General features: G+C 33.1%; 2 protein-coding genes across 6 annotated transcripts in view; both read left to right on the top strand.

The window, feature by feature from the left end:
* LOC111050227 (kinesin-related protein 4) overlaps nucleotides 1–26,314 on the top strand; it is a 152,740-nt gene that overhangs the window by 119,812 nt on the left and 6,614 nt on the right. For 4 of the 5 annotated variants that reach the window (XM_039437818.1, XM_039437819.1, XM_022336507.2 and 1 more), the window contains 8 exons: nucleotides 12,033–12,210; nucleotides 13,495–13,850; nucleotides 14,503–14,539; nucleotides 15,415–17,029; nucleotides 22,678–23,368; nucleotides 24,260–24,374; nucleotides 25,127–25,384; nucleotides 26,040–26,106. In XM_039437818.1, coding sequence (XP_039293752.1) covers nucleotides 12,033–12,210; nucleotides 13,495–13,850; nucleotides 14,503–14,539; nucleotides 15,415–17,029; nucleotides 22,678–23,368; nucleotides 24,260–24,374; nucleotides 25,127–25,384; nucleotides 26,040–26,106 — 3,317 coding nt within the window. Of the gene's footprint in view, nucleotides 1–10,989; nucleotides 11,115–12,032; nucleotides 12,211–13,494; nucleotides 13,851–14,502; nucleotides 14,540–15,414; nucleotides 17,030–22,677; nucleotides 23,369–24,259; nucleotides 24,375–25,126; nucleotides 25,385–26,039; nucleotides 26,107–26,314 lie in introns of those variants that run through there. The other variant, XM_039437821.1, reaches the window with a different exon arrangement.
* Nucleotides 19,433–21,593, top strand: LOC120353578. The gene is made up of 2 exons (XM_039437824.1): nucleotides 19,433–19,822; nucleotides 20,649–21,593. The coding sequence occupies exons 1-2, from the start codon at nucleotides 19,651–19,653 to the stop codon at nucleotides 21,470–21,472; spliced, it is 996 nt and encodes a 331-aa protein (XP_039293758.1). The 5' UTR covers nucleotides 19,433–19,650; the 3' UTR covers nucleotides 21,473–21,593.

The raw sequence follows: 26,314 nt of genomic DNA, 5'->3' as shown, positions 1-26,314 counted from the left end.
CTCAAGGATTCATCTTCTGAGGAGACAATCTGAAGGAGACATCTTATGTCTCCACCATTTTCTCAACTATAAATTGGCAGAAAAGCTAGTCACTAGAAACTCATTTTCGAAAAGATTTATGAAACTTTCTTTGCATTCAGAATGAGTCAATCCATTTATTATTTTTATTCTGGTTTTCCTAATAATTGTTCATCAAATTTGATTCATAAATACTAACACCCATTTGCGCTGATAATAGAATCTCAAAACTCTCAAAATGGAGACTACTATTATTAGATGCTCCAATCTGTTGAGTAGTCTCAATTGAAATTTCAACCCACTCAATGTGGTTGTGAGTGACAAGTGCGAAGCTAATTTTGAATTCAATTTTCTCTGAGTTGGTTATACTCAAGAATGATTCGAATTGGAATTCATGGAGAGCTTACGAGGGAAAATAAAATAATAGCTGTTCAGAGCAGGAAGAAAACAAATTTGAAAGCAGGTTTTTCTGTCATTTCCATTCCAAGTTTGAACGTAGAAATAGAATTGTACTTCTTACATAATACGTATTTATTTACAGCTTTGAAATTCCCTCATTTGGGAGAAATAATACGAAAATAAAATGTCTGTTCCTTTTCTGTGCAGAACTCTGGTTAAATTGAAAAAGACTGAATTCTACCCATCTTCATTCCTTAACATTATTACACAATACATTCTACTCTTATCGATATTCATGATGATTAAAGATAATGTCAACATTGAAGTAATTTTTTTCTCATTGACTAGTAAATTTCCTATTCAATTTATAGAATTATTTATGATCGAGTTTTTTTTATATAAAACTAACTCTGAACCTGTATTCCATTATCATGATTAAAATAATAATAATAATTTATAAGTGGATAAATTGTGATGGAACAGTTATCAACTAGAGATAGATTTGAACAAAATCTAGCGTTAAGTACTTTTCAGAAAAATAAGGAAGTGCGATAATCTTTCTCAGAATGATTAAGGTACAAGGAAGGAGGAAATATTATGAATGGGGTGACGTTTACATGATGAGCAAGTTTCTATTAGAGAACAGCAGTTGGAAGTTTTGTAACTAATAACTCATAATTTCATATTCCACAAATCAAAACTTACAAATTAAGAATTGACTAAAGAAATTGAAACAAAAGTTACCAATGAAGCTATTGGGTTTTGAGTTTTGGATGTTTGATTGGGATTTGGATATTATGTACCACGGTACTCTTGAAAATCTTCATGACTGTAAGATATATTCTCATTGTTGAGAAATATAGAGTCTCTAATAGGTTTTTGTCCAAACTTGATTTATTTATCCAATATTCTTGTGCTTCACAGCGTAGGAATGGCCTTAAAACAAAATAATGACATCTACCCAACATTTTTTTAGTTTTCTTGCTTCATATGAATATAGGTGATCAGATCCATCGATTATCGATAGATGATTAATATTTATAGAGATCAAATAACATTGAGATATAGTGGGATTACCACTTAATAGAGATTACTACTTCTCATGTAATATAATGTATGAGTGATAACAGATAAGAAATAAGAGAAATACAAGTATCTTTTCTCATTTGGAGGAAAAGATCAACAGTACTGCGTGGTATTCAGAATAACAAAACAATCGGTCCTCAGGATCATAGTGAAACGTCACTTGAACAAGTTTACCAACATAAACTCTCTCAAAATTCCCTTCCCAACATTTTCATCTCCTACATCGAGGGGAAATCTTCAACTATTTCCTATGTATAGGAAAATGAATTGTTGTATTAAAACTGTATTTTCATCCACTATGGCTCGGTTGCACAAAAGCGCCTGTTTGATTAAAAGTGTGTGTAAAACCGTGATTAAAAGCCACGAGAGCAAAAAAATAAGAGAAGCCTTCTTTAAAAAAAAAACTTCTTTGATTGGTTCCGGTGGTATTAATCATGATTAAAATTTAACAGGCTTTTATGCAACCGAACCTATTAATCTTATAATAGATTCAATAAACTCGAATCAAAAGCTTTTTTGATAAATTTCAGTATGAATACAACATACAACATTAAACAAAAATCAAAATCAAACCAATTCGAAGTTATTAAAATTAATTTTATCGTATGTAATACCCTAACATTCAGCATGAAAATCACCTTATTATGTTGCATTGGTGACACAACAAGTCCAGCTGAGTAAGCTAGGCGTACGTGTGAATTTGACGCCCGACTATGGGGCTTGGTGGGAGGGTGGGAGGGGTGCCCCGTTGTAACCCAGTGTCGGGCTGAGCTCACTGGAATGTGCGAAGGGGTGAACTGCGGGGTTTCAGAGGTGGGCCCCCACCTGTGTTGGGGGCTGATGTTATTGATTGGCTGATGCTGGCACTCTTATTTTCAGGGATTGGGGGTACGGCCACCCACTCTTGGGTTTGGGGGTACGGCTCTGATACACCATTGATGTGGCTTGATTTCACGCTACCTCTCCACTTGCTATCTCTGTCGCTCAGCGTGAGGGAAAGCTCTGTTTTCCCTTTTCCCTTTTGGTTTTCCCTTTCCCCTGCCCCTCACCGGCGATGCACTCTATCGATCCGAGTTGGCGGCGCACTGTGGCTCGTGCGCGTCCGGCAGTCGCCATTGAGTGCTTCATATTGCGAGATTCACTTGTAATTGTCAGCATTGATGCTATTTATGGGATATTCTGAAAATTTAAACTATATCTCGAACTGTCACCATTGGTCGAATGGAAAACGTTGATGTCTGCATTTATAAGAAATGCCAAAAGTTTATAGTGAATCTCAAACTGTCGGCATTGATAGAATGGAATGCATAGATGTTCTTCATGAGAATTATTGCTGAAAGTTTAAAGTGAACCTCATTACAGCACGTACTTGCACTTTGTGTGGATGGGATGAGTGAGATATATACTATTATGTTTGAGTCACTATTATCGATGTGTTGTGCACCGAGCACCGGCGATTAAACTTGACGTATTTCGTAATCGATACAATATCGATCTCGTGAAAAAACTGAAAATTCAAGGTATTGAACAGAGACTGCGCTGTATAACGTGTTTACAATTAGAGTGATCATGAAATCACTGATCTGATCTGGCCCCTACTTAAGCAATTTTATAAAATATGAATGCCTCCAATATAGGAAAACTGATTTTGTTCCTAACTGGAATACTCGCTTGGAAAAGTGTAACCAAGAATTTGTGGAATCAACATAAGAATTTGGGAAAAAAGATAGAAAATTTCCACTTTGAGTAACATTTTCTCGACACGTACTTGTTTGTGTTGATCTCATCCCCTCCCTTCCCCAATAAGTTGGTAGTTCATTGATTGATGAGCGCTCACCTCATTCAAAATTGAAGTTTCTAAAATGTAGAAAAAATTCAAACAGATTTTCTTCTCTATTCTACCTTGCATAAGAATGGATCTTTCCAGTCTTGGCACAGTAATAAAAATCAATCATGAAAAGTGATAAGCTGAGTGAGATGTACAAATGAGGAAGCTAGGAAATATTGGGATTCAATTCAACTCAAAAATTTTCAATCATGAGAAATTGTGGCAAAGAACTTTTCCCGTGTAACTTTTGATTTTAGGGTGGATTTGGAGAAAAGAGATGTAGCCTATAGAACAAGGACTAGGGTGATTGATAATACTGTGAATAATTGATAATTATATGAATTTCGGCTGTGATGTATCTATCCAATGACAGAGAATGTGATATGCTTCAGAAAATGGCAAAATTTAACTCAATTTGTGGAGTCATTCACCGAACATTAAAGGGTAAGGCCAGAAAAGAGACAGAGATTAAGTTCTATAGGACAATGACCATCTCTTTAATGACATACGGTAGTGAGGTATGGACAAAGACCAAGAATGATGACTCACGAATTCAGGCATCAGAGATGAGGTTCCCGCGCAGCATTCAAGGATACTCAAGACAAGACCACATAAGAAATGAAAAGATTCGAAATGAGTGCAATGTGCAACCACTAACAGAAATCATAAAAATATACAGATTGAAGTGGACAAATCACCTGCGTCGTATTCGTATGCCACCAACGCGTCTTCCACTACAAGCTTGGAAGTTGCAGTTGGAAGATCAGTCGCAGTTGCAGTTGAAAATCAATCAACATCGCATTATTGTGAATCAGGACATCAGTATGGTTTATCATAGGATTATGGTTGTAGAATAGATCTATTACTCTCAAACAATTTAATGCTTTTCAATATAACTTTACCTCTTAAACGTTACTTGATCGTAAAAACCTTTTCTTCTCGAATTCTTTTTCCTTTAGACAACCTCTTCCTCTCAAATGCTCTTTCTCGAAATATTTCTGTCTTGAATAATACAAAATCATCCTGGATACCCCTCATCAAACAACTATTCCTTTCAAATGCTCTTCTTTTTAAAACCTATTACTCTCAGATACTTATGAAATGTCAACTTCCAAGCTGTAATGCTATAAATACTGATGATATACAGTATGTTAAAAACTGTATACTTAACATTAGTTGAATCTCTTTTAAGGTACGGTCTGTTAGTTTGGGGTGCAGCTAACTTCAGTTTTATAGATCCATTATTTAAAACTCAAAAACGCATTTCTAAAAGAATTGGGAAATCCGGTTTCCAACTGTAGAACTATTTATAGAAAATAGAGTTCTCAGTGTTAGACAATTGTATATATTGTTGTTATTAGGGTATATGAAAAAAAATCAAAATAGGAACCATATCATAAATCATAGCCATAATACTAGAATAAGAGAACGTTAGAACCAAGAAGTACCAAGAATGGATACAGCATTTGGGCAAAGATCACTAGGATATTTAAGGCCTACAATATCTAATAGAATACCATTAGAAATCGAAGGAGAGGAAAATTTCAATAGCTTCAAAAGAAAAATTAGACATTGGTTATTCAGTATTGGGATACAAAGTAGTGAGGAAGTAATAGTAAGTAGGATTTAGATTAAATTAGTATTCTTTTAAATAAGGTAATTTATAGGTAGAAAATAGTACCTCGGTTTAGTATCATTGTGCTAGTTGATGCTTAGGGTAACAGATATAGTTTTAGATTTTTGGAATTTTTGTATTATCTGTCGTAGCATAAATTGAAATTGAAATTGAAATTTATTTGCCATAACATTTTACAATCAGTACTTACATTAAAAATATGATAGATACTATAAGTAATATTATAAATAAGTAAATTTATATAAAAGGCACTACCGGCATAAGTGGAACTTGTTCGCCAGCAGTGAGTGCGATTGAAAATTACAAATATTATAACATTAATCAAGACTAACAGTCTATATATATACTATAATATCCATAGTAGAGAATCAATAAAAACGTACTATAACAGACGTATTATACACTATGATCTTACAGTTATTACAAAATTATCATTTCATACACTTATCTTAAAATAAACTCTAGATTTTACCCACTCTTCTATTTCACTACTTAGTTTTTTTGTTATTCTATTGTTTATAAAGTGATATGGGACTATATTAGCAAAGTATTCCATGAAGTATGTGAATTGATGTTTATTTATAGTTAATCTTGTAAAGTTTCGAGTATAAGGATTGAGTACAGACGGACGAAGGTTGTGTAAATGTGTATTCAAAGTAAGATGCTGCTTATTTCTATTGGCATGTGTAATGATTTTCCCTACAAAGACCTGTCGTAGCGTTGGAACCCCAAATTCAACAAACAAATTCCTGCTTGGATACAGTCTAGGCCGTTTTAGAGCGGCTCTAATTAAATGCTTTTGCAGAGTAAATATTCTATTAAAGTGCGTGTCAAAGGTACCCCCCCCCCCATAATTCTATTCCATATTGGAACAAGGAGTGAGCGTATGCATGATATTGTGTTTCTCTTAGAGGAATATATCCTTCTCAGTTTTTCCTCCAGTTGAGCATGAATTAATCTATGCTCATAAAATGACTGGAATCGATAAATTATATTATTTTGTAACTTGGTAGGCCTACTCAGTACACCGGACATCAAACAATTTTTCATGCAAATTATTTCGTCATCAAACTGTGATCAACAAGGCATGCGTCGATGTGTTGTTGATGTCGTAAGGACGCGTTGATTTCATCAGAGGGGAGGAAACCCATACAACTTTCTACTCCCTGCCGCCTCCAGCTTTTCAGTGGGTAGTATAAGGTCGATAATCTCGCGCATGCGCTGTGAGGCCACGTTTGTGGGGGTACATCTGGGCAACAACTCTGTTCGATTCAACCCCCAGCCTAACCTTACTCAATAACCTGAATTGTGACGTAAAAGCCCTTGAGGTTGCATGAGGGGTGGGTGCGGCGCTACTGACAAAGGGACAAAACAGCTAGAGTCCGGGTCAAAATCCGGGCAGTTTTGCTCGTGCGAGGGCATGCGCGTGACTAGAGAGAGAGAGAGATTGAGAGAGTGATGGTAGATGCTGGAGAGCGGAACAGCTGCTTTTTTCAGGGAGCCTCGAGTACTCTACTCGTAAAGTAATTGTTTTTTCATTGATTTGTTGATATTGTGCCTTCCTTGTGAAAGATCTCTATCAAATTGACCAGATTCATTCTTTTGCTGGTGGTTCCAAAAGAGAGCTTTTCAATTAATACTTTTCTGTTCACTGTTCAGTTAAGTTTTCATGTTATTATAATTTTAGCTGGAGATTTTCTGTTAAAATTGGACTTTCCTTAATGGAATGTATCTTGTAATGTAAGAATCTGTGGCAAATACATTTCAGTATTAATCATCAAGCCCGGGCCACACCTGTCATTCAGCGTTCCGATCCTACTCATGTCCGATATTTGTGTTGGGTGGAGGGGTTGTGGTAGACAGATCATGTGTGGCATGGTCAATTCTAGGCCATTGTCATCGGAATGTTATGGATGCTGGCCCTGGCTTTAATTTAGACGTTATTTCTCATAGACTTATTGTAGTGATCAATGAAAATAATGATAATAATAATAATTATATTAATAATAACAATAATTCTTCAATGTTAATTTAATTAATTACAATTACCTGTTTGTGAATAACTTTTTTATGATACTAATTGCCTCTTCTCAAAATCTAATCTTGATAAAAAATATTTCTATGCAATTCCATATGAAATTTCAAGATTAGGAGTAGGTTTAGTAGGAGATTGAGAAGCCCGGCCCTGATCTTGGATGTGGGGCGTGGGGGCCATTCTGTTGGGAATTTTTATCCCATCAAGGTTTATGATATCGGAAAGGTTGATTCTCAGGCATGATTCGTAGAGTTTTATTGCCATTGTCAAGTATTGATCACATTGGACTTTTACGATGCTCAACCTGCAGTACTCTTCCAGATCCTGGCTCTTCCCACTCCAGCCGTCCTATTGATTTGCGGAAGAGCAGATCAAAACTCACTTTCTTTGACCACAACTCTGTATTCTACATGTTCCAGGATCTTAGCTCATTATGGGTTCAATAGTCACTAGCTACTATCTACTAATCAGATATACTGGTATCAGCTATCCTTTATAGAAGGTAGTGGCAAGGCAGAGAATCGACAACACTGTTCTCCTATCTTCATCCACTGCCATTACAAGTAACGTGAATCTCACAATGAGTGATTTTCCTCCTTTCATTCTTTTCAACACACCCACCGCACCATCAAGCCTATTATTTTCTATTTATTCATAAAATATAATTATTATAGTAATCTTTGAAATATTTATAAAATAATATTATAATAAATTCCCGGGCTGACAAATAATTTTTCCTCCACCTCCTGTCTAAAGTGCTTACTTTACTCACTGGAACATAATACTGAAGTGTCATTTTTTCGCTCTCGGAAGGAAAAAAAGGAAAACTCCCTAGAGCGTAAAAGTGACTCCATTTAACATGGGAAGCATATCTCTATTTTAAAAACGTACATTTGAAATAGGTTAGAAGGTCTAAGCTCAGATGAGGATGCATATAGAGTAGTCATTAAATCAACTAAATTCAATACCTCAACCGGACATTTGATCAATATATGAAATTTATGTTTGTATGCTAAAATTATTACAAACTTCATAACACTATACTAAAAAAATGTATAACGAATTATTTTCATTCCATGTTATTCAAAATACCAGCCAACGAATATATTCCTCATTAACTAATCAAATTTGAAACGGGAACTTCATCATAGTTGTAGTTGTGGCGGCCATTGTTGTTACAACTTTTGCCGACAAATAGCGCTGTCGGCGGAGAACTGTGATTACAAGCCAGCCCAGCTGTTTACTTTTTAGATTATGTTGGAACACATTGTTTGATCACGTACGTTTTTAAAAATTATTACATTTTCAGTTTTTATAAAAATGTAGGTGGAGGAAAAATGTTGTGTATATCACGAATGAAAAATGTTTTTTCTCCCTCAGGAAAATTGTTGCCTTCGGTTTCGCCTCGGGCTTCAAACTTTTCCCTCAGGGAGAAAAAACAGTACTTTTCACTCTAGATATACAAATAACTATTAAAATTAAACAGTTTCTGAAGAATAACGTATTTGAAGCTTAAAATTAAATGATCCTGCATTTAGTAGTAGTCAATAGTTTCAAAATCTGTAGTTCAAATTCGTTTTTTTGAGACTTATGTTAATAATTGATCAAGAAAACCTCGGTTTAAACGGAGATTGTACGTTGAACCTGATCACATTTCAGGTTCAACCAGCAGCTGGTTTACATCAGGTTGAACAACACAATAAAAAAATAGATAATAAACAGTTTAGCGTTTTAACTCATTTTATCTTATTTGGTGCATATGACCTTCTGTTATCTGTATTCGGTAGAAAACATAAATCATAATATGAATGTTTAATCAACCAATGATTATGAAGTGTTAGCTTTATTTTGTAGTACCTAATTGCCATAACACCCCCTTTTATATAGTAAATAGAGCTTTCCTCTAGACCTTCTACAACTAAAAGCCGTCTATTTCAATGAAACAGTTCTCAAGTGTAGGAATATCTTAATTAAATATTTTTCACCAATTAAAAAAATATATATATTAAATCATTCATTGATGATTTGAAAAAAAATTCATACGGTATATTAGAATAAAATGTTAACATTCTATTGCTTCCATCTAGAATTTTGGAGTGTTTTCATTTTGTATTGTTTGCTACAATGGGTCCATCCATCCCCGTTTCCCATTGTGAATGTAAAGCAGATCATCAATATTCTATTACGGGAAATTGTGATGAAATTTGACTGAAATATGGATATGACGTATGACGTTTTCGTCCACTACAACTCCATGTGTGGTGTGATCTGTGATGATGGATTTTGGCAACAATCAGCAGTTTGTAACTGCAAGTGTAAACTGTCGCAAATCTCAGCCTATTTCCGCATTCCCCCACTTTCCTCTCGACGTATCTTCTTCCTCGCAGTTCCCCATCACCCTTCCCCGATTGCAGCGGGGCTCCTTCGTCCCGAACCATCGAGCATAGCAACCCAGGATTTCCCCGCTATCGATCGCATCCAGCCCGGGACTCGAACCGAGCCCTTGACAAAGCTTACTCCCCACTACCTCCTCCTCCTCCATCACCACCTACACCTCCCTCTCAACACCTACCCTCCTCCACAGCAGCCCTAGGGGCCTGATTTCATCTTCGTTATGATGACGAAATACGGTGGTTGGTAGGGGAGGGGGGAGGAAGCTCACTGCAGAAAGCACGTGCTCGTGCGTGGTTTGACGTGACGTGACGCAAGACTAGCTTGTCAAGCGTGAAAGCCTCCCTAACATATGATCGAAGCCATGACATGATAGATGGCAACAACCATTGTCGAGAACAACCCTTGAACCAAATTACCCGTAGATTATCAAGCAAATAGTGAAACGGTTTTGAATAATATAGATTTGATTATGAATGAGGATCAACAGTGTTAGGTACGCCATAAGTTAAGTATAAAATCTGAGGGTGCTGAGGAAGGTTAATTCTCTCATGCTGTTCAAATAAAATAATTAATTCGAGAAGGCAATACTTTCGAAAGCTGAAAATACGAATGGAAATATATATACTCTTTATTTGGAAGAGTTGGGACTTTAAAGTCTTTTCTACCACTCAGTAGATTGTTTTTGCATCAGACAAGTCCCTTCTGGAGTTCTTGTTTAGTATGTTTCGTGTATCTAGTACAGTATATAATTTATTCATTCTTAAACAACTAAAAGTCGAAATTTTGACTAAGCGTCGTTCATAATATTACAATATCTATATCTCTTCAAGGAAAATGAAGTTTTCAATATCTATAGTTGATTATCGTCTTCTTCTTCTTCTTGGATGATGAAAGGCATTGGAATACAATAATGTCTCTCTATTTCATACTCACAATCGCAATTAATTATAGCTACCAATTATTTTATTAATCAAGCAAAAAATCTTTCTCCATACAATCTATAATGAACCTATCAGCTTCCAGAGAGTGTAGTTTCACTCAATGAAATACAAATTAATAACATTCAAGAAAATCTCTCACATTAAAAAACTAGTTATATTTAATAACTTATATTAATGACAGAATTGAAAGTTGTGGGTTGTGGTACTAAATAGGTAACATAAGATATGAATCTAAAAACTCCATAAAATCAATCAAGGATTAAGAAATTATGATGAACTATAACAGCTTCTCTATAGAAATGTATGATTTTCAGATATTAGAATCGCTCGAACTACTAAATAATATGATACATTTCTTTCTGGAGCTGGAAGAAACTCATAGGCCGTTTATGGGTTTGTGAGAAAACTGGCATCGATGAGACTCTTTTACTGAGAACTAATAAATAGGCAGGCCAGTATACAGACCCACGCTCTCGTCTGTCTTGCATTTCCTTTCAAATAATAATTATTTTACAGCCTTGTGCAGTAAGTGCAGATGGTGGTGCTATTTGCAAGCAACAACTCGGCAGGTTTTTAGGGTCTGTCGGTTATCGAACGACCGACGTACAGATGGCGTGTCTTCCCACATTGTCTGCCCGGTTTCCTGTCCTAGGCCTAACACCAGTCATAAACTCATTCCATGTTTACACCAACGTATGCAAGTACTTTTAACGTACATTTTTGTACTTTTTGCGGGTAATTCTTAGAAGTTTCTGAGACCTCCAGTCAATATTTGAGGTATAAAACCATTCATCTGCAACTCGTTACTTTTTGCACCAATGTAGGAAGTATGTAGGCCTACACTGTATGAAAACTTCGAAAGTTGATAAACCATACACATTACATTTGTGAAATATATTGTTTAAGCTGTGTTTTTGAGCTTTTATATGCATCTAGTGCTCCAGTCAATACTCTTTTTAAAAAACTTATATAAATTACATTTTGGGGTACAGTACAAGAGATTTTTTATATTGATATTGCACCATTAAAATGCACCACCTGACTATAATATGAAACCTTAACTTAAGTACTCAATTATTTTTGTACTTACTGTATTGTGGAATAAAGAAATTCTTGATTGATTGATCAACTAATTCATACATTAGGCCTAATCATAATATAGTAACAATAGTGGTATTATTATCTATGATAATTATCTGATCAAAAATGATTCTTTGTTAGTTACTATTATGGATAACTGAAACCTTAAAATGATTGGTTTTTCATAATTTTAAAAAGTCTCAATTGCTTCCATACGGTAATATCCAATACGCTCAGTGACAGTGACAGTGAGCAGTGAAAATATATTTCCTACAGTTCTAATTGGACCATTCCCATTCAGCGCAGCCGAGTGAGTATGAATAAAGCAATTAGAACTTATGGAAATTATATTTTCACGGTTCACTGTCACTGTTGTGTGCGAGTCCAGCTTAATCACAGTCGAATATGAACTGGATACTCTTATCTTTCTTACCTATATAATTTTGCTTGGGCCTATTCTTTCCAGTTATCCTATTATTTTCAATATTTTCTTCTATTTTATTCCAAATTTTTCCAATACTAATAACTTCTCCCCGCGAACAGGTGCAAGCAGCAGCAAGGAGTACCATATTTGAAAATTGTGAAATACATAACAAATTACAATTCTTGTTACAGACATGAAAGCGAGGACAGACTAGATGGTACCAAGCTCAATATTATATCTTCAAATAATGGGAACAAACCGTCCTGTGTGATGCCATCTAAGACAATTGGGAGAGATTCAGCAGTACATTCGATGCAAAATAACACTTCCACTATGAACAAGAACCTCTATCCAATTGATAATTATCTAGTAAGTATCAAATAATATTGTTCGATTAGTAATTCCATTCAATTGAAATTAAACTAATGTATGTTCTTCCAGAACTCACAACTCAAAAGTTGAAAATTAATTGAAAATAATTTCACGTCAATTTTGTACTAAACAAGAGAAGTCACAACAGTTACCACATATTCACCAAGATTTATTGAGTCAATGACAAACTATATGAATCTCATTGAGATTGTTGAATGTTTATATAAAGGTACGTCCAGATATACGCGCCGCGAACATGAGCAATTCACTTTCAATCAGCTGATATCTGTATTTTTACAGAAACGGTATAAGATATAGATATAAAAAGCTTGGAATCAGCTGATTGAAAGTGAATTGCTCATGTTCGCGGCGCGTAAATCTGTACGCACCTTAACAACTAAAATTAGTTGTATACCTATTGTAGAATCCCTTTTAGTGTCAAACCTTGAAACTTTCAATTGGAAGGAGCAATCACCGAATAACTCACACAATAATGTATATTATTGTTCTTTATAATGTATTTAGCATGATCTTCCAAATTAAAATTAGCCCTATTGTTAATTTTGTTCTCAAACATATTTATATTTCAATATCACTATTTCATTTCTTGAATCAATTCATTCAATTTTTTAATAAACTTGGAAGAGATTGGATCAACTGAATTGGAACATTTTCATTTACAACTAGAAGAGAATTTTGTGCATTACGAAATGCGGAATACAGTACCTAATTAAACAAAGTTGAGAATTTCACTCACTAGACTAGACTTCACTGTGTGTAAAGGGAAATTTGTATGTAAATAATTTAAGGAAAGTAGAAAAATCGACTTTTTTCAAAAAAGGCCAAAATAGAGATTCAATAGGTATCAATTTATAGAACTCAACAAATCCAAGCAATGATAAATGTTCAATAAAGTTGACATTTCATCTAAGATGCTTTCCAAGAAGAGATAATCATTGAAAATCATATTACAGATTTGAACATGAGGCATATAGGCCTCATGCCATTTTACTGTATGATAGTTGCCTCAATTTTGTGGGTTTTCTTTGGAAAGCTCTTCACTAACGCCTACGAGTTTTGTTAGAGTTTCAATAGAGATCCAAAACTAGTAGGTGAATTCCATTATTAACAATGAAGTACATTTTGTCAACTGCTTCTATTATATAAGAGATTAGTAGCCTAGAGTAGGCCTACTGCAAGTCATTGAAAAATTGCAATATTTCTATCTCACTAGGAACCATGAAAATTTTCACCCTTTGACTTAATTTTTTATCATTGCAGGTGCCAGCAGTAATTGGAAAGGGCAATTATTTACAGCTATCGGATTTTCGTGAATCCACTTCAGTCGAGCATCTTGCTGCACCTTCGAGTGGCACTCCAAGAATGTCCGAGCCTAAAAATGAGCAATCCAATCTCAAAAACCTCCCAAAATCCATGGGTCTTCGTCAAACAAAATTTTCAACTACTGCAGAGAACTCACCGAAAACTCCAGATATACCCAAATCGACAGAACGAGAATCCAAAATGGCGGAGATCGATCGCGCGATGCAAGCCATCAGAAAGCAGATAATGCAAAGTGAGATGGATATTCTCAAAATCCAAGCGGAGTCAATAGTAAAGATTGATAGTGGGTTCAGGTGATTATAGAGCCTTTATATCATTTTCTCATTTGAAATCTCAATTAAAAAATTTCTCTTGAAAAGTTTTATATGTTAGTAGATTTCTTAATGAATTCAGTGTATAACTTCATTACAAGTTCCACTTGGGAGTTGTAGTGTTGCATAATGGTGAATAGGAACACCTTCCGAAGATGATGTTCCTGAGAAATGCTAGTTTTGATAATTATAAAACACAGTTATCAATTATATATCTGATGTAATTCATAATTTTATCTCACATTCAATGTTGTATATTATAATTATTTTATTCATATTATTATATGGAATTGTTGGAATAGAAAAGGAACAATTTCTGAGAGAGTAGTAGGCTATGGTGGAAATATGGGAGGAATACTCTTTAGTTGAAAGTCAAATAGGTTATCATACAAGCCTTACGACTGTCATACTTCAGCCGGGACCGACAGTTTAACTAATAAACGATATAACTTATAATATATAATAACATATATGGGACGATGTAACTAATTATATTCGAACCAAGATAATCACAATTATTATCTGAATTTATGATTGTTATTAATACGATAAAACTAATCATATTCAATGCCAATTCATTTACTGAACTCTTGAAGGACTCGTACCATTAACTTATCAAATTCTTTCTTTTCAGTGGTTATTCCAGTGGGAAAAATCAAGGAGACCAAAAGGTATGTATGTACCTCACATAATAGACTTGGAGTAATACTATTGATATAAAACTAAACGTTGAAGTAAGATGCACTGTTAATAATAAAATTGGGTGTTTTGACGATTGACTGAATTGATATAATTGAATAATGAATAATTCATGGATAAATAATGAAAAAATATAAACATTCATGCACTTGCTTTAATATTAGAATAAACAGGCTGCTAATGCAGAAGGCATTAAAAATTTTAGCTCTGAGAATAATAATTAATCTAAAAAGAATGGATTCTGTTAAATTGGTTTTCTGTCAGCTTGGTATCCTCATAATCTATGAGCAATATATATTTTTTGATGCAATCATGCAAGTTAGGAACTACCCTGAACAAGAAATAAGAAATGATACTCATAGCTATGGTACTAGATTTGGGAGGATACAGAGAGACAGATACAGGTTGCTGTTTTTTAAAAAAATAAACATGACATGGGGAGAAAAATACTTTGAAATGCTACTCGAAGAACTACAATCAATAGAAAATGTTGAAAATTGAGATTAAAACTCAAGAAATATTTGTTTGCATCATCCCTGTACTCCCTTTAAGAGTTTACAGATCTGACTGTCTGAAGTTTTATGACTGTTCAGTTCATGATTATTGTCTTTTTTAATGTTTTGTTTGACTCAATAAAATTTATTAAGTTTAATTTTATTAAACTTAATAAAATTTATTAAGTTTGATTTTATTAATTAATAAAGTTTAAGTTTAATGTTAATTAATATTTAATATTAACACTGTTCTTATGTACCTGTACATGAATGTGAAAAGAGATGAAAATTTCAAAATTGGAATCATGATTCGGTTGTGAATAACGAAAATAAATCCAGAATTTTTTTTCTAGGATGTGACTTCAAAAAATGACAAAAACATGATGTCTCATCACGAAACCACGCATGACTGCGCATTCAAAACAATCGCACCTCAATCCACTTTTATCACATCTGAGAAAACATGCCTCTGCTGCTCCAAGCCAAAGAATTCCCCACCAAATCACAAAAATCCAGAAATCAAAGGGAAATCTTCCCACAGAGATGATCATCAAGTTGATAGAGGCAATTCTTATTATTCTGAGAAGCACTCAACAAAAAACAACTATCAACAATTCTCCAAAGAATCAAATGATTGCGCAAAAACGTCCAGAAATACTCATCAATCAAATCCTGATAGTTTTAATAGAGGTTTGGTAGAGATGCAAAATAAAAATAGAGAATATATTGAAAAGTTTGTCTCGCCTCAACCTAGCAGGAGTGATTGTAGATGGCAAGATAAACTGATGAGCATGAACTATTCTGGCCCTGATAACGCATTCGAATTACACGATTCAGATGTTAAAAGTCAACTGAATTTTAGATGTTTTGAGGGATGTGATAGATCACCTGAAGAATTTATCGAAAATGAAGTACCTCAGTTGATAGCCAATACGAGGTCACAAAGTCGATATGGATCCTCAGCAAGATTGGACTATTCATGTGAAGTTGGAGAAGGCGAAGACATCTGCTTAAGGATGGATAGAAGACGGAACGCAGAAATCCACTGCTCCTTCCAACCAAATGCGGCTGTACATCGTGTTGTGAGTCGGGAATCCTCGACAAGCGTAAATAGTCAATCAGAAATTCACCTGACAAGCAACTCTAAGCTTAGCAGGCTGAAGAAAGCACTTCTACCAGGTGTCAACATTCGTTCGGAACTGAGTGTACAATCGGGGCCAACAATTCACATCCCAGCTGTTAGTAAATTTTCTGTGTCTAGTGAGAAAAATAAAAACGTTCTATTGAAAGAAGTGGTTCATGTGGAGACTGAGAGAGAAGTTATTGTTTGTCCTCCTAGACAAGAATTTGTCGATAATGGTAAAGTAGTGAAAAATAATGTCGCTGTTGGTAAAAAATATGATGGTGGTAAAGCTGTTTGTGATAAGAGACCTGAGGATTCAAAAAATGTAGGTGGAGAATTTGTTCATCTTCAAATTCAAAAACCTATGAATACGAAGGTGGTTGATAAACATGTGGGGGAAGGTTTGAATAATAATGAAATACAAGAACATTTGTACAATGCTGTGAGAACGTATTCCAACAAGTTGAATTCTCAGAGTAGTACAAAAATTCAAAAACAGCTGAGAGAAACACTCCAAGAGCTGAGCTTCAACATTTCGCGTCTCTACAACAACCAGATGAATGAGTATGTCCAGTGTGGGCGAAGCAGAGATGTGCAGGCGCCTCTCTCTTACCGCATGAAGGCTGTCGCCGAGTTGCTCTGGGAAGAACTGGAACTTCGCACTTATCCCTCGGAGGAACACTATTCACAAATCGAGCAGATCATTCATCATCTAGTGCATGATCTAGAAGATGCCATCAAAGAGGATGTGCCATTCAAGGCAACAGCTAGAGAAAATGTTTCATTGAAAACGAAGAAGGCTCCAGTACACATGAAGAACTCGCCACTCAAAAACAACCATTTGGGTATGTCTAACATGAAATAATCTTTAAATTCTTTCAAGTGAGGAATCCATCACATTGTTTGCACAATTCTGTTTTTAATCATGCATGGAAATAATACTTTAATCCACATCATTATTTATTTTATACTTATTAATAATTTCAAACAATCTTGCTTATATTGTACTGTATTTTTCTACTTCAAATAATTTCAACCTATCAACGAATCTCATACATGACATTTTATACGATTTATTTCCATACTTTGAGCTCTGTAATTTTGGTATAAGAAATATCACAATTTTAAACAATACTATGGCTTCTCTCTCAATTAGAGTGGTTGTGTTTTGTTAATTTGCTGACAAATGGTGAGATTATTTGGGTATTCTATTCAGTAGATAAAATTAAAACTCAGTAACGATTCATTCAACCCCTGTAGAATTCTCAGATTTCGAAAAAAAATAGTTGGAAGTTTTTAGACTCAACAGTGGGCCTACTTCAATAGTAATAGGTTTTGTCATAATCCGTATAAATAGTACCTACAAACCATTTGGTCCACCTTTGTTTAGGTACAGGCAGTTGAAACTCCTTTCTAACAACATCAGTATTACATTGTGCTTTTATTAGAACTATTTTTTGAAGTCTCATTTGTTCAAATTAGTCAATTATATTGCACTATTTGTCACCAACTAATTTTAGTCTCAGTAAGTGAAACAGATAAAATCTTAACCTAGGTTAAAATTGGGTTGAAGGAAAGCGATCCCTTTCCATACTGGGAAGCTAAAAACTAACAACATTATCATTAATAGAATCTGAAACTAAATAGAATTTTGCTAAGATGAGACCTTCTATGATTCCATATAATTCGATTTACTTTGTTTTGGTGATTGTATAGATAATAAAGTTTAAAGGTTTCATATTCAATCAAAAACGTAATGAAATCAATGTTTGCTAATAAATAACAAATTTCATAGCAAGGATTTTCTGGAAATCATAATTATTGAAAGGTTTTATTTTTTTATTTCTTTCAGTTCTACAACTTACTCTATTCTCCAAAGAGCAGTTAGCCAAACGCATCTGAGTTCAGTGAGCTCGTAATGAATGAAAATAACATTTGCAATATAGCGTGAAATAGTGATCTTATCAAAAATTCTCATAGAGAATTCTGAAATTACTCTCAGTCTTAAAAAGAATATTTCCAAACATTTTCAGCGTTTCTTTCAATATTTCGATTCTTTTCCAATGAATGAATCTATATACTTTTATAGAATTTGAGTCTAATGAACTGATATAACGTTGAACTGAAAGTAAAATTTTAATTACCGTACTCATATATCACGTTTTCACGAACAATTTTAATAAATCGATTAAAATAGCCAATGATCTATGCAAGGTCTATAGAAATACCTCACTAAAAAATAATATTTTTTATGATCTGGTTGCACAAACGTCTGTTAACTTTCAATCCCGATTAAATGTCACGTGAACCAATCAGAAAAGCCTTCTTCTCAGGAAAACCTTTTCTGTTTTGTTCTCATAGAATTTAATCATGATCAAAATTTAACAGGTGTTTGTGAATGCTGGGCCTAAGACTATCACCTGGTTGCACAAGAGTCTTTTAACTTCCAATTCCGATCGAATGCCTCGAGAACCAATCAGAGAAGCCATCTTTTCAAAAAAATCTTCTCTGATTGATTATCGTGGAATTTAATCATGATTAGAATAACAAGCTTCTGTGCAACCCGGCCCTTGGATTTCAAAACCAACAAGTGGCGGGTAGCCTAACAAAATACTGTATAATGTTGCACTATATAATAATTATACACCGTCCCACGAAGAGGTTTACACGTTTAATTTTATATAACGTGCCCATTCAAGCAACAAACTCTTTAAAATTTTACACAGTTCACAAAGTAGGCTCTTAAAATATTCTGGAAAAATTTCAGCTTCCTAACCTTCGTAGAAACAAAATGGCGGGCGGCCTATTGAAAATGTTACCAATTCATTAACATTTTCAATTTCTGGGATAAGAAATTAAATAATTTTGAATTTAACGCAGTTTAGAAAGTAGGTTTTGAAAATATCCTGGGAAAATTTCAACTTCCTAACCTGCGTAGAAATAAAATGGCGACATAATGAAAATTTTACCAATTTATTAAAATTTTCAATATGCCGCCATTTTGTTTCTATGAAGGTTAGGAAGTTGAAATTTTCGCAAAATAATATGTTTAGAACCTACTTTGTAAACTGGGTAAAATTTAAAAAAAGTTTGATGCATGAATGGGATGGAATGAAATATAAAATTAAATGTGTATACCTCTTTGTGGGACATGGTGTATATTGTAGTAGCCACGGTATATAGAAAAAGGTACCGTATATATTTTCTAAATACCGTGGTAGTAGCTACATTATTGAATTAAGATAATTATCAAGTTTGTAATAATTATTTTGTGAATCCTCATAAAATATTACCATTTTATTTTTCTAATAAGTTGGTATAAAATTCAATTTTTTTCAAATAAGAATTGATAAACAATTTTCAACAATGAAGCATTGTATCTGTTACGGAAGCAGTCATTCATAGCGTTCATCGGGATTCGTCGATTTGAATAACCGCGTCTTTCTGTATTTTGTTATTGCTCAAAATGTTTGATATTGAAACTTTAATCTCACAAATCAAAGCGCATCCTATTATTTATGATACTGAGCATCAAGATTACTCAAATAATGATTTGAAAGCTCAATGTTGGTATGCAATTGGAAACACTCTTTTCAATGATTGGGAAGCTGTCAATGATGATGAAAAATTCGAAAGAGGTGAGTAATAATTATTTATTATAATAGCATTGAATCTTTTTTATTAGAATGCCATACAAAACGGTTTTAAGTGGAGCTACTTGGAAAATAATACATTTATTATAATAATCCTGTCGTTGAAATACTAATAATAATTCAGTTGAGTGATTTGAGGTTAAGTTGATGTTTTTTTTATAATTCAAAACATTGTTTAAATAAAATTCATTATGCAATCTGCAATTTCAAATGAATGCTGTATGCGTAAAGAAAGAGATTTTCTCAGTTATCCAGTTTGGGAAAAATGTTAAAAAATAAAATCGACGAGTTTCAATGAATTTGCTTTAGGAAAATGGTATAAAAACTGATTATTGGTTCAGCTATTGGAAAAATATAACAAATCATATTTTATTGAAACTTAAATATGTAGTTGAATTTTACAAGTATAGGACTATATTATAATCATGCTGAATGCTTTCATTTCACGTAGGCATTTCAACATAATCAACGTTTTCCAAGTTAATTACGCCTACACCATTTACAATATATTATACACTATTAACGATACCGTACGGTACAAATAGTGGAATCCAATAGTTATATTTCATTATTTATAATAAATTATAGTTTTGTTTTGGTATTTTTTTTTATTGCTGTAGATAAAACCTTACTTTGTTGCTAAAAATCATATTGCCGATTTCAACACTGATCATCTTATATTATAATTTTTATCATAAATATATATTTTTTTATTGAATGTATCAGAGAATTTAATATTGATTTTCCAGTAGTATTTATCAAGTAGAAGCTAGTTCTCTTAATCTAAGTTACATCAATTATTTTTTTGCAGTTGAAGATATGTTAATGAAGTGGAACGAGATGAAAAATGCATTTGTAAAGGATTACAAATTGCAGCTAATGTCTTCAGATCAGTCAAAACGCAAGAAGCCATCATTAGAAGAAAACGATAATTCATCACCCACATTTGAACAGATGATGTTTCTTTTGCCGTTTATAAAACATCCAACCCCCCAACAAGAGATTGAGTCATCAGACACTATTGAAGCCGTTGACACAATTGAAGATGTTGCAGTACCGAATACATGTGGAACAAATAATGTTTTAGTACCGTCACCTAAAGATGATTCAAAACATTCATTAGAAACTTCCACAATGACTAAAAATGTAGTTGATAGTGAATTTATAAATGGGTCGAATGTTTTATCAATGCCCTCCAAGAATGCATTTTCAATTTGTGAGAATTTGAATGATTCAAATCCACCATCCACACCATCATTTCGAAATGCTGTAGATGTGAATAATGAATCAAGTCTCCTACCTACACTGAAACCTGCTAAGCCAATAGTAGCTCGTAAAGCATTAGTAATTACACGAAAAAACGTGCTAAGTCATTCAAAACAATTCTATAGTAGAATAAATATTGAAAAGAAAAAAGAGGATTTGATGATTTCTACTGAGAAAACTGATATAAACATCCAAAAGGTGACTAAATCTTTTGAGATGAAGAAAGAAAATGAAAACCGCGATCAGTATGGTCATGGCACTTTTCTCAGCTCTTTTGCTCCAATACTGTACAGTATGCCACTTCAAGAAGCAATGCAAGTTCGGAGTAAAATTTCTGGAATTATGTCACATCAATTCAAAAATAATTAAACTGATACTATTGGAGCCATGCAAAGTTTCTACAAAAATTAATGCAGCATATTTGATCCTACTACGGTATTTCAACGTATCAAAAGCAATACTTTTTGTGATTTTTAGAAGTCAAAATGGATTTATCTGTTTTTTATTAATATCAACGTAATATATTTTTAATAGATTGTGATAGAATAATTAATTTAATTTATCTGTTCTTTTTTGTACTATATCATTTAATGGAATAAAAATGAATGAAATGTGGCAAATTATGAGTATTATTTTTCTTTCTTGAGTTAATTTAAATTTTTGAAAGAGTTTGCAAATGTATATTTGTTTTGAACGAATGGCAACAAAATGAGACAGACAGAAGACATTATTGAAAACTATTTCAAATAGAGTTTTGCCTATCATGTGTTTAATATTGATTTTAATGTTAGCCATTTATCCTATTAAAATAGATCAAATTATAAAGACTTGCGCTATCTAAAAGTTATGTGATTACTTTTCCGAATTCTGAGACAATATTCATTCAATCGTTACCAGCGGCTTTTCTCTACAGAAATTGTTGCAATACCGGTGCACATGACTTGATGTGGAGTGTGGAAGCATTCTTGTATAGTAAATAATCTAATCACCTGAGACTGTAAGTCCGCTCTTCTCTCATCATCATCATCATCCTTCTCATTAACCACGCACAAGCCAAGAATTTATGTAGGCATCACCTTCGGAAAAAAGTTTATGCTCCATCATAATACAAAAGTAAGTCGGCTACAATAACAATAGACAGTTATTGTGGTCGCAAATATGGAGCTTTCGAATATTACTGAATTACTTTTAATAATACTACTCACAATCTTCTCATTCTCAGTGAAATATATTATACTGTATTGTTTAATCTATCAAATAAATAAATAAAAATACTCGTCTTTTCAGATAAGAAATAATCATACTGTATTGAAATAAACTTTCTGGAATAATTTTAGTACATTCCGAGAACCTCCATCCGCACATGCAAATATTTGCTTTTTTATAATGTTATTTGAAATATTGAAAGAGCATTCGTCAATATTTTTTGTTACGGTATAAATAATAGAATAACATTCCATCATTCTCTTTTTTCTTTATCTCTCTACATTCTAGTTACGGTGAGATCCATAAACTTATACTTTGTAAATGATTGATTTCTGACACAGTTAGAAAAAAAATCGTTTCATTTTCAGACTGTCGCAAAAAATCGACTCAATCGAGAGCTGGAGAAAAACCTGCGAAAAGTACAACTGAAAAGACTTTGACCACAAAGTTTACATGCAGTTCTACTAGTGGTGTAGGTAGACGTTCTACTGCAGAGGGGAGTAAGCAACTTGAGAGACGATTTGTGAAGCTTTCTACAACTCAATCGAGACCCAACTTCAAGACGAACACTACCAGAACTATCAAAACACCAGAGGGTAGAAAAATGTTGACAGATTTCAAGAGGAGTCGATATCCCAATCAACCCGTACAAAAAAGACCAGTTTTCATTGAAAGTCGAAAGGAGTCGGACAGGAACTACAGAGGAAGTCAATTGGAATATATTCCTGCACAGAATCCATTTCTTCGAGATCCAGTAAAGAGCAAGCAATCGCCCTCCAAGAGAACCCAAATTTGTGATGCTCCTCCAGTAGAGAACTCTGTTTTCCCTGAGTGTTCGATAGGAAATGCTGATGACTCCCCAGACATCAACAGGCCACAGAATCGATGTGATGATGAAGACCTCATGCGGTTCAAGCGCATCAACACACTTTATAAGTTAAACAAAAAACTACATTCACCAAATAAAACGATTGCCGAAATATTCAGTGCTGAATCACTGAATTCAGCTGCTCAAAGTTTAGAAGAAAAGAAACCAAATTCTTCGTCAAGTATTGAGAGGTGAGAAAATCTACTTAAAGAAAATCAATTTAACACATAATTTCAATCATAATCAATGATTTTCATAATCAATATAATTTTAACTGTATCAAACTTTATTAGTATGATATTGGCTGACTAACCATGAATGGCTGTAAAAAATAATAAACAAAAAAATTGAATTACCTTACCAGCGATTCATGAAGATATGATTTTCTGAAATCAATAATAAATTATTATGCATTTCATAATTTTATACAGTATCAATCAAATTTAAAAATGGAACATTTGAGTTAACTAGCCGTTAAAAAATTGAAAACAATAATAGATTTTGAAAAAAATTGAGTTTCCAGCTATTCTAGTTCTGTATTAAAAAATTATTGCATTAGTATAAAAATGGAACTTAATATTATTCACAATTATTGTAGCAATAATAAGGTAGGTTTAATAACTACTGATCTTATTCAATCCAATAATCATCAATTGGATTCTAATTAAATAACGGCTAGTACTATTTGAACTAGTACTATCCTTTCCATAATAATTGCTTATTAGATATAAAAAATTACAAATTTTATGCTCAAAATTCTATTTTTATGTAGCCCACCATACCATTACTAAAATCTACAAGAAGTTACAATCGTGTTCCTATTATAGCTTGTCTATTCTTATGCCACTGCCAATTAATCTCACATTTGATTTAAAAAAAAACGGCAGTTTAAAGTTTATTCAACGGAAATTTGTTTAAAATTTATAACAATCTTCTGAATTACGTATATATAACAATCTTCGTTTATATATTACGAAAATATTTTTCCGATGCGAAACATGTCTAGAGTTTAGAGTAAGGTTGTGTCTGAACTACCAACTTATCAATAATTGATGAAGAATGAAGATCTTTTTATATTTCAGACATCGTTCAACAGAATGCATGAAATCAATTTGCAAAAGCAGAGAAACAACTTCAACATTGGAATTTGATAGATTAGAAGATAATCAACCTCTGGTATTGGAGCAAGTAAAATCGGTGAGTTGATTTGAGATGAGAAGGCTATGGTTTTCTCTTATTTTTTTTATTTATACAGAAAACTAATAATACCAATTCAATATGGTCAATAAGAATTGAATATTATAGAAATGACCTTGAATATAATTATTTACAGTCAAATTTCTAATGTATTTTTCTTTAGGGCCACTTTTAATATAAATAACATACCTATAAATATAAATCTCAGTACCCTTTGAAATTATTTTATCACAACATGTTTCGGACATTAAAGCCATTTTCTGAGTTTCATACACTGAGATTTATATTTTTATTTTATTTAAATTTCTAATGTTATGGGCTAATTCATTTTTGGAATTCAGTCCGGTATTGGACGCACATGAAACTTTTTATCGCGTGAGAAAAAAGTCATTCATCTTTGGAATTATGAAATTAACTTTTTGAAAATTTTGAAAATAATAGAATAACTTATCGATTTTAAATTTATATAATCAGTGAACCCTATGACGCTAGACCCAACTTTAAACGTTGACTTTCACAATAATCCTTATTATCTATAATAGCGTAATTTTATTATTTCAAACAGATTATTTTATCACTTGGATGTTGAAAAAGTAAATATGATATAGTTCTATTAAATTACATAAAGCTCTCCATGAATCTCTTTGTTCATCCTCATGCAAACTCATTTTGTTTGTTTTTCTTGGTCATAACGTTTGCAAAGTTGTAATCTAATATGAAAATGATAATCAACTTCACTTTTTATTTTATAGATTGACAAATGTGATGGAGAAATATTGAACAGCAATGATATTGCCTCGGAATCGCAGCCTACTGCTAATGTTGATGTTGTCCAAAACAATGAAGAGAAGATTTTGCCATACCCTCTGATGCAAAGTGATAGTGAAGAAATTGAGGTAAATGAAATTATAAGGCTTGAGACAGTCGATGAGGAAACGGAGCCATCAGTCAGTAATAAAGCAGGCACTGATTGTAATAAATCAAGCGATCAATCTGAAAAATCTGAGAAGGTAAGGCATTTCTCTTGAAATTGATCACACATGAATTGTCTCAAATCTTTTACAGTATATTGATGAGAATTTACAATATTCACCCATTTTATTTAAGATCCTTACTACAGTACTATTATACTTGGTTATGGTTTATAATATTATCATCATGCGTAGGTCCTATACTATACATATACCTATTCAAAATGAAACCGTTTCCTCTCATGTTCACTGCATCTTCTGAAAATAAGAATGAAACTTTTATTGGGATAACTACAACCGAATGTTATAGGAACTATTGGAATGAACCTATCTATTATTGGAGAGAACTAGTTATTTATTGGACTGTACGTAAGCGTAATCAAAGTTGAAGAAACAATACATTTTAAAAAATCAACGTCTCATAAGTGGAATTCTATCAGAGTCGACATAGTTGAACTCTGGCGTATTTCAGAGTTAAATTGAGACAAATCATCAACTTGAAGATTCATAAGCAATTTTAAACAGTTTTGTCCAGAAATTGTCAATGTGTCACCTACAATTGTTTTTAACAACGGTAGTCTATTGATAGGTAACATGATTTGAGCTACACCGAAAAAATGATTAAAATTTGAAATAATAATGCACGCACTGTATGAGTCTCATATTAAATTTTATGTTTTCTATATTTTTGAAGGAAAAAGATGATGAAAGCTACGAAGATGATTGGGAGATTGATCAGGATGATGCATCGGTCAATAAAGGTACAAAAGCTTATTTATAAATACAATTTAAATAATTTAGTTTAACTCTATTTACTCACTATCAACTCTCCAACTCACTATTTACTCCGGATTGCATGCATTGATAATCAGTTTAAATTTTTTTTGTAACATGGCAATTTTACAATTTACAATTTTCATCCCAGAAAGAATATTTTGGTTTATTCTAATAAGAATAAGCATTAATAGG

Source organism: Nilaparvata lugens, chromosome 11 (assembly GCF_014356525.2).
Source record: "Nilaparvata lugens isolate BPH chromosome 11, ASM1435652v1, whole genome shotgun sequence".
Lineage (NCBI taxonomy): Eukaryota > Metazoa > Arthropoda > Insecta > Hemiptera > Delphacidae > Nilaparvata > Nilaparvata lugens.
Note: the sequence above shows the minus strand (reverse complement) of the source record. Positions and strands in the feature narration are given on the sequence as shown.